The sequence below is a fragment of the Onychomys torridus genome, chromosome 16, assembly GCF_903995425.1.
Source record: "Onychomys torridus chromosome 16, mOncTor1.1, whole genome shotgun sequence".
Taxonomy (NCBI): domain Eukaryota; kingdom Metazoa; phylum Chordata; class Mammalia; order Rodentia; family Cricetidae; genus Onychomys; species Onychomys torridus.
In genome coordinates, this window is record NC_050458.1 from 19,973,072 (window position 1) to 19,987,391 (window position 14,320).

Below are 14,320 nucleotides of genomic sequence, written 5' to 3' on the forward strand. Positions count from 1 at the left end.
CCTCTGTGGGACATAATTTACATGTGTATAGATAAAAATTGGTTCTACAAAGTCCCTGCTTTTTCTCCAGGGATATATTTCAAGATCTCCCATACTGAACTCTAAAAATATCATCTATTTTCCTATGTGTAGATGTATGAGAAAGGTGAGTTTGTAAACTGGCCACAGAAGAGTAGCCAATGAAAACACTATAGAACAAGAAAAGTTAGGTGAATGAAGTATCTTCAAAACAAAGACGTTTCCACTAAATATTTTCAGACTGCTATTGATCATTAGTAATTAATATCCTCTTAGTAATTAAAATTAGTATTTAAAGCAGAAGAGCATATCAAGGTGGGAGGTTAGTATACTACTAGTTATCTATAACCAAGACTTGCAAAACAGCTCCTTCCATTCAGAATTAGGTAACACAAAATGGTGTGGCAGTATTTTAAGGACACGTATGCCCTTTCCTCCTACATGGATCCTCCATTACTTTAAACTTGTTTCTTAAACCCACCAAGTGGTAAGTGCTCCATAAACACTGCTAAATGGATGAATGCTCACTATTTATCAGCATTAAGCTTGGCCCTTCACATATATCATCCCATTTAATATTCCTAATGACCCTTTAAGTTAAACAACACTCTCATGCTGATGGGGACTAGCTCCTGTGACATCAAATAGCTACTTAGTGTGTCTTAAAGGTTGGGATGAAGAACATCAAGAATGTCTGGACTCAGGAAACCCACCTACTGCTTCTCTCTCTCTGTGCATTTAATATATGTTCATTTTAATTGCAATCATTGGACTGGCTGCCTCGAAGTCAAGGGGTGTAGTAGGTAGCCATCCCAGCATTGGCCTAGAAGTTCCAACCCCCACTGAGGCTTCGGTAATGGTCACGCCCACAAGGCGGGGCAAGGGAGGAGGCTGAAGACCCAGGATTGAGAGGAGAGGTCTCTCTTGGTTCTGGGACCCTGGACGCTGGAGGTAGACCTGAGCAGAGTTCTCCAGAGAACACTGCTGGACTGCACCATACCTTTGCCAGACCCTACAACCTACCCCTTCATTTGTAAGTTACCCCACAAAATAAACCTCCCTTTTAACTATGTGGAGTGGCCTTAATAATTTCACCAATAAAGGGGTATTTATGTTATATGTTACATTGACAGAACATGTTCCCTCAGTGACCAAGAACCTGTTTAACCTTGTTTTAAGAAAAAATAAATGAACAGTATCCGTCAGCAGACAGGTAAATAATCTTGTTCCTAGCCTTTCAGATTCGCACAGGGTATGTACCAGCCCAAACTATTTTGTTTCCCCTTCGGGCACTATTTTCCCAGTGTTCAGGATAATAGAACTAGAATGAATTCAACAGGGCTTATATGTGTGGTCTCTTTTCTCGGAAATCAGGACAGCATAGAGGGGAAACTTGCAGTCCACATTTGTTGTATGCTTCCTGTGGTGCTGTCACTTTTCTCAGCAGCACCACAGGGTCGGGACTGGAACTCTCTCTCTCTCTTACAAAAGTGAAGCAAACTGGAGTTTTCTGAGCACACAGTAACGCTGCATCTCTGGGCTGTGACCTCCTCCTTGCAGCAGCTCTTGTCTTTTCCCCAAGTCACTCTACTGGTTGCACAGGCTATTGAGGTTTGCCATGACATTACGGTTTTCATTGGTTTTTCTTGTTTTGTTTTCAGGCAGGGCCTCATGTATCCCAGACTAGCCTGTAACTCGCTAGATAGTTGAGGATAACATCGAGTATCTGATCTTCCTGTTTCTACCAACCACGTGGTGAGATTATAAGTGTGTACCACCCTAGTGGGTTTATGTGGTGCTGGCGACCAAACCCAGGGCTTTGTGTAGGAAACCTTGGCACTCTACCCATTTAACTATGCTCCTAGCCCCATTTAAATTTTAATAGACTTTTTTTCCCCTGGTTATCACCACAGATGGTACTGAGTACTATGGAGCTTCTAATGTCAGGTGGTCAGTTACTGCAGACTGCTACAAATTCTGGAAGCTAGTTGCTGGTCACATTGGACTTGGGATGATTTAGGTGCTACACATTCACCTGGAGAGGATCAGAGGTCAGAGAACAAGGGAAGGGAGGGGGTGGTCTGTGGCTTTCAACAGGTAAATGTCAAAAGGATGTGGACCAAATGTTAGTCTGTAATCATTCTCCCTGCTCCCCAAGTCCCCAAATAATTCCCTGCTTTCTTTGCCCGCCAGAAACAGGTTGATCTTAGAATAAAGTCAGGGGTTTCTTCTTCTTCTTCTTTTTTTTCTTTTTCTTTTTTTCTTTCACAATGCCAGATAAAACTTGACAGAAATAAGAACATAGTCTTGCAGGGAGAAGGGTTAGCCCACTGGCTTACCTATAATGTTTAACTTAATTTTCACAGCTCTGTGATATTTCAAGAACTATCTTTATTTTGGAGACAATGAAGTGAGGTTGAATAATTGGCCAGAGGAAGCAGTTTTATCTTGAGCTCAGACCCAGGTGGTGGTTCACCAACAACATAGGTGTTTTGTGGAGACTAAAGACACTGTCTAGAGTGGTGGGACAGCTCTACCACACTGCACTCTGATTCCTTTATTTCTGGTCACTTAGCCAAGCACTTGGTAATTCCCTCCACTCTGAGGATACCGTCCACCCTCCTTAGATAAGACTTTCTAGGACTCATCTGTCTCTTGAGGGTATGCCATAATTTCCACCACTAATAAGTGATACCATTGCTCCCAAGCAAGATTGTGAAAAGGTTTTGACACTACCCTCATGCAGGCATTAAAAGACCATAAGGAGCCATTATCTGATGGAGATAACTGCTATCAGGCAAATGATTTTGATGGACTAATCACTCTTGGCGTAGATCAACAGATCCTCTGTGAGCTTTTCTTGTTCATATACTTTAAGACAAGGGACTAGAATGTGAAATCCAGACACTTCAAGGCTATGCATCTCACTACCTTTAGGGTCCCAGGAATTTAATTTTAAGGGCATCAGCAGTAGCTGGGGTGGGGGGGGTACAGAAAATGATCCTTTTTAAGTCAGAAATTCACTTAAGAGTTTAACAAAAGTTAAAATCAGATTGAGAAATACCTGGACATGGTTAATGTACAATTACCCATTACTTACACAGCAAGAATCTAAAATTATCCAGCTGTACATTTAAAGAAAACTTGAGTGGCCAGAACCCTGTTTCCATGATAATCTTCCTTACTGAATGAAGTGTGTAAGACAGCCATGAAGGGAACTGCTCTTGGCTGACAGCCTTCTCTCAATCTGACATACCCGCTTCTTGTTTCTCTAGGGAGAATTTCAGGGATGCCATTGAATGCACTCTGAGAACCCCCAGCCAAATTTTACCTAGGGAGGTGGAAGATCCTCTCCCGACAGCAGAGTTACATGGGAAAACTGAACTTGGAGGGAAGTATGTTTTCCTTAGTGTATCCCCTTCCAAAGTAATGGAAGTAATCAGAATGAGAAAAATTAGCATTTCTCAAAGAATAACATGGACTTGGGAAAAGGTTTGGTGTCTAGAGTGCTTGGCAATCCCAAGGCAAGTGATTTTTTTTTTCCACTAGGGGCTCAGTTTTCTATTAGGAGACAGGAATGTTCTAGACCAGTCTTATGATTCTCAAGCATTCCTCCCCATACAGCAATGCTCCTCAGCCCTGTCTTTCAGTGCATAGCTGTGCAGGGGAGTGGGGAGGAGAGCTTTCCAATATACAGGTAGAATCTTGGCACAGATCAAGTCCAAATATGTTCCTCCTTGCTCTAGTGGTGGGCACAAAGGTGGGGACAGCACTTTCTCACCTATGCCTTCCCCTGCTGAGGGAAGTGATAGAAAGGGCCTTTGTAGCACATCTAACCATCCTGTTTTTCTGATTCCAAATACTTCTTTTTTAATTAAGGAATTTTTTTTATTCATTTTACATACCAATCACAGATCTCCCTTTCCTCCCTCCCTCCACCTCCTCTCCCCACCACTGCAAAATCCACCCCCCATTCCCTCCACCAACAAGGCAAGGTCTCCCATGGGGAATCTGAAAGATCCTGGTACGTTCAGTAGAGGCATGTCTAAGCCCCTCTCCCTGCATCAAAGCTGTGTCAGGTGTTCAATCATAGGTAGTGGGCTCCAAAAAGCCAGCTCATGCACCAGGGATGGATCCTGATTCTACTGCCAGGGGGCTCCAAATACTTCTTTATCCCCTCAATGGAAAACTTTAATGCCTTTGTTGGAAAAGTAGTTTTACTAAGTGACCTTAATGTGCTCATCTCAGTGGCAGTAAAGGAGTACAACTTCGCTTGAGAAACTTAGCTTCTGGGTGAGGACAAAGCAGTATGTGCCTCACAGCTTTATGACTGACAGGACAGGACTGGTTTGGCAGGGAAATGACTTTCTACTATTGATTCTTCTACATCATTAGTTGCACATATGTAGCTAATCAGTCAGAAAAGTCAATACACTTGACTTAATGAGGGGGAAAAAGGAAAGAGTCTCCCATGTAGAAAGTCTTCACCTTCACAAAATCTCCAGACTCATCCTAAAACCAAGTTGATTAGCAAGACTTCTCTTCTTTCCATTAGGACTAATGCATTCTTGTTTACTCTAGGATCCACCTCCACCCTCCGAATACACTTGCATTAGATCTTCAAAATCCACTTTCCTCTATTAAGCACTGATTCGTTCAGTATTGTGGCTCATGTGGCCAGGGCTTTATCGCCTGCTCTAGAGCCAACTTCTAGGAGGAAATGTCAGCAAGAAGATACTGTTTTGCAGTATGGGCATGGGAAAAGGCCATCATGATGGGAGGGTGAGGGGAAAGAGGAGAGTCTTGGATACTGCAGACTTTACCAGTTATGTCATGTTGTTTGAATGACTCACTGTAGATCTGATACTGATTTGGACAGTGCTTCTTCAACCACTTGCAGACATCCTGCTGGGTCCACAGGGCCACTGGTTTTGACAGCTTCACGGTGGCTGACTGTGGAGAGAGAAGGAAGGAGTGTCTGTTAGTGTGGCCCCATGCCTGGAAAGGCACTAATGTTCAACATCCTAGAGTGCTTGGTAAAGGCTATAGCCTGAATCCCCTGAAGAGAAATAGGTAACTCTTTCTTTATCCTAACCTACGCAACCTTCCTCATGATTGAAAACACATAGACACACACAGAAACATACAAACACACACATACACTTATACATACATACACACAGGCACAGACAGACACATATACATACAGAGAGACACACACATATACATACATACACACACAGAAACATACAAACACACATACACTTATACATATATACATACAGACACACACATATACATACATACACACAGGCACACACACACACACACATATACATACCTACATACACAGACAGACACACATATACATACAGACAGATACACACACATATACATACATACACACAGGCACAGACACACACACACACACACATATACATACCTACATACACAGACAGACACACATATACATACAGACAGATACACACACATATACATACATACACACAGGCACAGACACACACATACACATACATACAGACACAGACACACACATACACATACATACAGACACAGACACAGACACAGACACAGACACACACACACACACACACACACACACACACACACACACACACACACGAAAAGGTACAAGAAGAAAGGCAATGAGTTTTACTCATTTTTGAGTTATTATCTTTTCTGGGAAAATGCCCTAGGAAATAGCATTTTCTAAATATTCTAGCAAAATGTCCACACAGGTCCTTAAGTTTTAGGGGTAAAATAGCCAGTGTCAAATGCCTTTCTGTTTGCTGGAGGTGCCTGTCTCTCCTTTCTGACATCCCTGCTGCCTACTAGAGCACTTGCCCCAGCAGGTGAGAATAATTACCTCAGGACTGACTGCTAGAAGACTTAGATACTAACAAGTGCTAGTCTGCCTGGGGGCTCTGGACTCAGGTTGGTCCCATGAAGCCTGGGAACATTAGTCATGCCACAGTGGGAAAGCTAGGAGTCAATTCTTCCAGCATGTGGGGAATGGTAATAAGATAATGGGAGTCCTTGGGCTTTATATAGAAGCCAGCTAGTCAGAGCCTTTTACTGATCACTGAATCTCCCAGGGAACTGAGCATAAGTAATGAAAAATAAAAATAATAATAATAAAAAGGATGTAAAGGCCCAGTCTTTGATAAATGGCAGATTGTAAATAATAAAAAATTAATAAGCCTTGGCCCTGTCTTCTCCCTCATGGATCCCAGGAATTTAGGTTAGGCTACCTGAAAGTTCCCATGTCAATGATTTTGTTTGCATCATTCTGAACCAAAAGAGTAGGGCTGAAATATTGAGAATTCCTTACAGTACCTTCATTGGTAAAGAGATCTAGGTACTATTTTATTTTATTCCCCTTTCACCCTGTTAGAGCAAGGCAAGGAGATGGCCTTACGTTGGCAGGAGTGTGAATTATGTCTTCCAAATGCTTATGAACATTTTATTTTTATTTTACAGAGAAAGACTTGCTACAGTTTTAGAACATTTAACAGAAAGAAGTATGTCTGGCCTGCAATTATTCTTTGTTTGCTTACTCTTGACCATTAATTATGTCAAAGAAATTATGACACAAAGTGTATTTTCTAGTTTGTAATATCTAGTTTGTTTTTAAGCAATTTTTAATTACCCTAATCCAATGTTCCAATTTTAAGAAAAAAGTATTAAGAGAGAATGGTATAGATAGATCATGAGATGATTATCAAAAATGGGGAGAGGGGGAAGGAATATGCAAATACTCAGGTAGCACTTTTTATTAATATGCTTCTAATTGAATGATTCCTTGAGCCGTCACATACAAAATAATCACAAGCAGTACTTTCACTTTTTACTTTGTTGTGTGATGTGGTTTTAACGTCAAAGGCTCCCATAGCTCCTATATTTGAATCTTTGGTACAGTTATCTGGGGATAGGAAGTATGACTTTGTTGGAGGAGGTATGCCACTGGGCGTGGGCTTGGGCCATTTCTAGTGCTCTATCTGTCTCTGCATGCACTGTGGTTCTGGATCCAGATGTGAATTCCCAGTTGTTCCTTCCCTCCATGATCATGGGCTCTCACTCTCTGAAACCATAAGCCAAATTAAATGTTTTCTTTTATGTTAACAGTGGTAATTGTGTTTTTATCATGGCAATAGAAAAGTAACTAAGCCGACATGTAATAATTTTTATGCTTATCAAATTTATTAGAATATATTCTTGCAAAATGATAGCATATATGTATTTTATATATATATATATGTGCATATACTTTATGCAATGTGACTGACATTACTTCTGCTATTAAGAACTAATGTTTCCAGACACTGAATTTCAGCATGGCATGTGATCAACATCCTGACCAATGGAGTACAGTGGAATTTATGCTACATTATTTCTGAGGCTGGGCCATAAAAGACACAGCTTCTACCTGGCTCACACCTCAGTATTCACCCTTGGAACTCAACCATCATGCTGTAAGTCTAGACCATGATATGAGATCATATGTAGGAGGGTATGAAATCATATGTAGGAGTTTCCGTCAATCCCCCACAAAGGACTTCTCTGACATCCACTATCAACCATTAATACAATGTACAAACAAACATCAGATAAATCTAACCCCAAGCTGCTGAATCTTCTGGTTGGGTACCATAGGTGCCAGAAAGCAGAAGCCTGGGCTTCTCAATGTTCCAAATTAATTCTCAACACATCTCTAGTTTTTGTGGTAGTTTGATCTGCAACTCAAGTAATGAAAACAACAAGAAGCTGCTCTATCACTGTGCTCCCCTGAGTGTCTTGCATGGAACAAGACAGATGGTACAGGTACAGGCAAAAAAAAAAAAAAAAAAAGAGCAACTGAATGAGTTAATGAACTGAGGTGATCTGCATTCCACCAGCATTCTTAGGCATGACTCACTAATGGCAGTAGGCTTCAGGTCCAGCCCTCTGTTCTTTCCTGCAATATACTGAGCTCATGTGGCTCCTAATCCAACATGGCCACCTCTGCCTACCACTCTTCAGCCCCATCTAAGGGTGCAGCCATTTCCTTCTTCTGTTTGAACTCATCTGGGCTGTTTTCCTAATTCTGATAAGAGAGGAGAACTTTGGTCTTGAAGAACTCAAGTGAGCACACGTTTTTATAGCTGTTGTTGTTTTGATGCTGATATTTAATCTTTTTCTTCTGCCCATCGTGACATTCTTTCCTTTTGCATGATCAAGAAACAAAACAAAACAAAAAACTAGAATTTGGGAGCTTTTATGTAGAAATGTACTTTGTAGCATGTTTCACAAGTCAGTACCTCTGAGTCTGGCTCTTTCCTACTCTGAAAACTTTCCCCTCAGATTAGCTGAATGAGTTTAGAGCTGACACATCATTACCCTGAAACTCCTGCAAGTTTCTCTCAAGTAAAGCTAATCAAATTTTTTGAAGACTCCTATAAACCAGTCAGAGAAGACTGTAAATTAGGACAAGGAAGGCAGGAGAATGAAGTTGCTTATACATCAATACATTAAACTTTCTCATCCTGAAAGGTCATTCTTTAACTTGCTCATTTCCTAAGGAACAGAGGACTCAAGCCCATCAGCTGAACTTCAAAGGATGAGTTACTCAAACTTGTCAAGTCAACTCAGAACACATCCTCACCAGCCTGTCATGGATGCCTTTCTTGGATATTTTCCTTTTATCAGAAACTCAGTGGTCCTAAAGCTAACAATCACTTTTCCTTCAGAATATATTCTATTGTAACTAATGATGAATTTGGTGATATCTGCTTGAAAGGAGTAAACACTAGCTTGAGACAGTGTGAAATTACAGGGATATGCCCCCATGAGAACATAACAAATGGAATGGGGGATGGGGCTGAGCTCCTACTATTAAAATACACTGTTTAATATCTCCTTAACCAATTGTGATTGAAAGTCACAACCCTGTTTATCAGCTAGTTCTTAACCAGGGTCGCATTATTAAATTATTATTAGTCCGCTACATATCAGCTTGTTAAGGGGTAGCATTAATGAGTCATAATGACAACAATCACCCAGTCTGCTCTAGGTTTTAGATTTATTCTCCCTCCACTTCTCTTTGGTAGCACCAAGATGATCCTCAGTCATAGCTCCTTATATCAGCATTCCATTAACTCCTTCCCAACCTCAATCGAGTTTTGAGAGTGAATACCATAACCTGATGCCCTTGAGGAGCTTAAACTTACTTCTGTGCATGAATTGGAACAAGAGGCTAAATCTATTGCCATGCATGAAATTAGCATATTGTCCTCTCCAGAAGGTAAGAGCAGGAGGTGCGTAGGTGTCGCATCCTTGCACTGGCCTCCTTCTCTCTGCCTTCCAGTGCTCAGGCTCCTCTTTGTATCTATCACTAGATGATCATTTTCTCATTTTTAAAAATAGCTGCCAGGTCTTCTTTTTCCCTCACAGTAGGAAACTAAACCCAAACAATAATAGTCCAAACAGCTGAGATAAAGCATTTCATATTTTCTAGGAACAGTAAACTAATAGAAAAAAAATCCTGCCCAACAGCAAACATTAAAAAAACATTTACCCCAGTTCTCTTTCTGCATGCTCAGTTTTACCTCATCATTCCTTGATTTACAACCCCAGAGACAATTTTGGTTTGTTTTGCTGCCCTAAAAGAGGCCTGAGGCAGTTTATTATCTTAACCTCTATGCACTATGACAGGAAGCAGGATTCCAGACATTTCCTTTCTGAACTAGTCCTGGTCTTCATATCGACAAAATGAAAATGCATTTCAGACACTTTCACTTTCTCTTTTACAGACAGTTTCTGCAAGACTCATATCCTGAGGGAAAGGTTGTTTGAAAAATATTATTATTTTTACAAATGATTTTTATTTTAATTTATCCATATGTACTAATTTCAGCTATGTTTTATAGTAATTTATAATTTGTGTTTAGCTAGAAAGTAGTCTTATGCAGTAAATTTTGAGCTTTCCAAGGTAAAGATGAGGCTTTTCTGGTAAGTAATGAAATAATTAAGTGCTTTAAAGAAATTTAGTATTGAAAGAACATATTGCCTTTAAAGCCAAATTTTATTTTTTAATCTAATTACTCCTTATCTTTTTGCAATATAAATTCTCTCTTAATTTACTTGGTTTTGAATTATAAGAGAACACTGTAATTGCAAGCATGTAATTAATGTGTAAAGTCTCTATTGGATGAGTTTGTGTGAGTCCTAAATGGTTAATTGTGAAAAATCAGAGAGCTTAGCTTTTTTATAGTCATTGGTGTGAAATGAGGCTCATAGACAACTATCAGAAAGTGGTAAATATGACATCAGCATCTCATTATAAGCCAGTTTGGTATGCTATAGGAGCTTCCTTCTTTTACTTTCCTTCAATTTCTTGTCTTAATTAATTGTCTGTTTTTGTGATAAGACACCAAGATCAAGGTAATTTAGATGAGAAAGAGTTTATTTGGGGTTTATAGTTTCAAAAAGTGAATTCATTACCATCGTGGTGGGAAGCATGACAGCAAGCAGGCATGCATGGTGCTGGAGTAGTAGCTGAGAGCTTACATCTTATGACATGACCATGAGGCAGAGAGCACCTTGGGGATAAAGTGAGCTTTTAAAACCTTAAAACCCTTCCCCAATGACACACCTCTTCCAACAAGGCCATACATCCCAATCCTTCCAAAACAGTTCCATCAACAGGGGAACAATGATTCAAATACATGGGTCTATAGAGGGCCATTGTTATTCAGACCATCACACATACTTTCTTTAGTTCCCTGTGCTCTTTTGCTGACTACTTTTGTGGCATCATAGTTAATACTGCGGAAAGAAAAAAGAAGAGAGGGAAGAAAGAGGAGAAAGAAACATACATTTATAAATTATCAGTGTTTACTTTGGTGGCTTTAAATGCTCATTCATTTAGTAAGCAGTCTCTAAATATCAAAAAGAAACATGGTAGCTGACAAAACACTCAATACTCGGACTAACTAACGTTTTAACACCAATAATGCCCACTTTAACTCCTTCATGGAAAGAGATGTATAGTCAATTGTGAAGAGGGTCCTTAACTATTATATTCAGTTGGCAGTCTATAAAGTTCACTTATTTTATTTATTACTGTTATTTTGTGTGCTCTCTGTGTGTAGGTACACATGCATGTGGTGGCCAAAGGAAAATGTTGGGTGCTATTCTTTAGATAGTGTCCATCCTTTTATTTGAGACTGGTCTCTCACTGGCATGGAACTTACCAAATAAGCTAGGATGGTTGACCAGTAAGCCTGGGATCCATCTATCTCTTCCTTCTTAGGGCTGAGATCACAAGTACCTGCTAACTAACCCAACTTTGTGTGTGTGTGTGTGTGTGTGTGTGTGTGTGTGTGTGTGTGTATGTGTGTGTTCTAGGGATCCAATGCAGGTTCTCATGCTTGCAAGTCAGTCAGGCGCTTTACCATCTGACCTATCTCCCTGGCCCATGAAGTTCATTTCCTATGGTTGTTCTTGGTTTGGAACTAAATATATTATGGTCAATGAAGCTTTTAAGACACAGGCCTCCCTAAGAGAAGACAACTCCCTGATAAAACATTTCCAGAAAAAAACAACAACAAACAAACAAACAAAAAACAAAACAAAACAAAAAACCCCAAAAAACCAAAAAACCAGTGTATGTCCTCCTGGTTGAAGGACTGCATGCATGTGATGCATGTGTACTGTTCATCCATGTTCGTTCGTCTTTAGCCACACTTTTAACATCACTAGAATGATATCATCATTTCCCAACACTGTGGATCTTCTAACAATTCTTGAATAGTGGCAGATAGTGAAGCAACAAAAGCAATACTTCAATTACGTAGTATGGCTTCGTTAGCTTTTCAAATACGCTAGAGAACTTTTTCTCTTCATTGCCCTCTGTCATCTGTGCATGCTGCCCCCCATGGCAGTATCCTTAGTGTTTTGACTATAAAAATAAAATTGGCTGCTGACAAGCTAAAATTTTGATCATCACTGAGTCACACAATTGACTTATGCTAAGCTTACAGAAATCTAAACTTTTGAGTCTTCTTCAAATGAACTAAATTCAAACCAGAGCTGCTGCATCTTGTAGGCAATTTTTTCTGAATCCCAATTCAATTTTTAAGGTTTAAATTCATAATTTCAAACACCCACTAACCATTCTGTTGGTTATTTTCTGATATTTGTACCAGCCATGACAATAAAAGCTCTTTGAGGCTCTCAGTAACTTTTATGAATGTAACTGAGTGTTCAGGACTAGAAGTCTGAGAGCCACTGTTCTAGAGACCACTGTGATAGAGATCTTAAAATAAGTTTAAAAAGTGAATATAGGGAGAGTCTGAGAAAAATTTTCTCTTGTTTGTCCACATTGGAACTTAGTAATGTTTTTTTTTTCATTCCTTGGTGCTGCAGGCTCACACATATGGCAAGTCTACAGAACTCTGAGATATCAATTAGTTCCTGTTTAAGATCTAACACAGAAATCCAATTCAATTTAAGACATTTAAAATGGTGGTTCAAAGAGCTTGACTATGATGAATTATATTAAGGCTTTGTGTGTCATTGTGTGTATGTAGGAATGAGTGACTTCGCTTAAGGACTACCTATCAGTCCCCTAATATATGAAATAACTACACTCTCCACTCTCCTCCAACCTACTGTTCTCTCTTATCTTTACAGAGTCAAGGCTCTTCTTAAAACTACACAGATTTCCTAAATATCTATATAAAACTACCCATTCAATGTTAATGAGCACTAGTGGTGCTGTCATGCCAAAGTTAAAGTTGGACTTCCATTATCTGTCTTGCCAATTCTTTAGTTGTATCCTCTATCAAAAGGAAGACAGATTTCTTCACCACTAGCTGTACTGAATTTAATTTTCATGCCACATCAGAGCTCTGTGTGGATCTAATGATTTTGTTTTCATACCACGATATAAGGTGATGAACTGTAAACTATATTTCTACCCCAATCTTTTGATAGAGACTCCCTTCTCTTGCTTAGATTCACAATAGATACCTCTGTTTCTCTTATATTCAACATAGAATCTACTAGAGAAACCCGAGGGACCTATGATCAAGTATATCAAACTCCATCTCTCTTACCATTATGCTCTCAAAACTTAACTGTAGGGAGTGGCATGCTATACCTTGCCAACTGCATCTGACAGAATTCTATTTTCCCTTAGTCTTTATTTTAAACATTTAAAATGGTATATTAGGCTTCACATAATCTCTATACCAAATGTCACTGATGTAACTTTGATCATGCCTCCTTAATACTTTTGTTTCTCACTATTACAATCTCTTTGTTTGCTTGGAAGTGCCAACAATGTCCACTAATTTTGCCTTGAATGCTCTTGTATCTACATGGCTTACTCCTTACCTGCATCAGCCTTTGCTCAAATGCTCCTTCTCACTGAGAGTAATAATCCCTGTCTCTCTGTTTAGAAGTCTAACATCCCTCCCTCGGGCACTTCCAGTTCTATTTACCTCACTCTACTGCTTTTTTCTCTGATTCAAGCACATGCAGCACACTACATAATTCACTCATTTGATCTATTGTTGACTATGTGACTCTTCTCAGAGGCTTGTACCTTGTATAAAAGCTGAAGTCTTTCTTATTCTGTGAGAAATTCCAAACTTTAGAATAGTGCCCTGCACAAGGCACTCAACAATCACCTGGTGAACAAATGGAAGAACTGTCTGGAACGTCATCATATATTACAGCTCCTATATCCTCAAAGTGTCAGAAAACTGGTTCAAGTCCCAGCTGTGCTCTTGACATTCTCAAGCTGAAGCATCCTCTCTTCCCATTAGATTTTTCTTGTACTGACTGAGCAGAAGTTGCAGAATTTGCAGAAAAATAATGCAGAAGCTGTCTAGCACCATAACTCTTAGCAGCATAGCTCACATCCCTGAGTCTTAGTTGACACAGAGAATGATGAGACAAGAGAAGTTTGGCATTTGGAGCCATGCCGGCTTTCACTGAAAGCCAGCTTCATTCATCACTGGTCCCATGGATCTTGAAACAGTACCTGGAGCATTCTGAACATACTTCTCACCTCAATATATTACAGATAAGTTTTACCCTGAAGTTTGTGAAAGCATTATAAATTGTTTATATAAGGCATTTAAATAGTACTCAAATGCTCAATACTATGTGTCCAGAAAGAATACATTAATGCACCTTCAACTGTATTCATAGGCTTCTCCATTGGATTCTCAAGCTTGATTTGGCATGGCTCAGTGGACACTGGTGCTTTTTGGAGACCAGGTAACTTGAGTTG

At 39.7% G+C, this 14,320-nt stretch overlaps 1 protein-coding gene across 3 annotated transcripts in view; it reads right to left on the reverse strand.

Annotated features, from left to right (window-relative positions):
- The window catches only part of Samd12 (sterile alpha motif domain containing 12), a 428,150-nt gene that overhangs the window by 247,762 nt on the left and 166,068 nt on the right, over positions 1-14,320 (reverse strand). For all 3 annotated transcript variants that reach the window (XM_036208632.1, XM_036208634.1, XM_036208633.1), the window contains exon 3: positions 4,842-4,971. In XM_036208632.1, the coding sequence (XP_036064525.1) occupies positions 4,842-4,971 (130 nt within the window). The remainder of the gene's footprint in view (positions 1-4,841; positions 4,972-14,320) is intronic.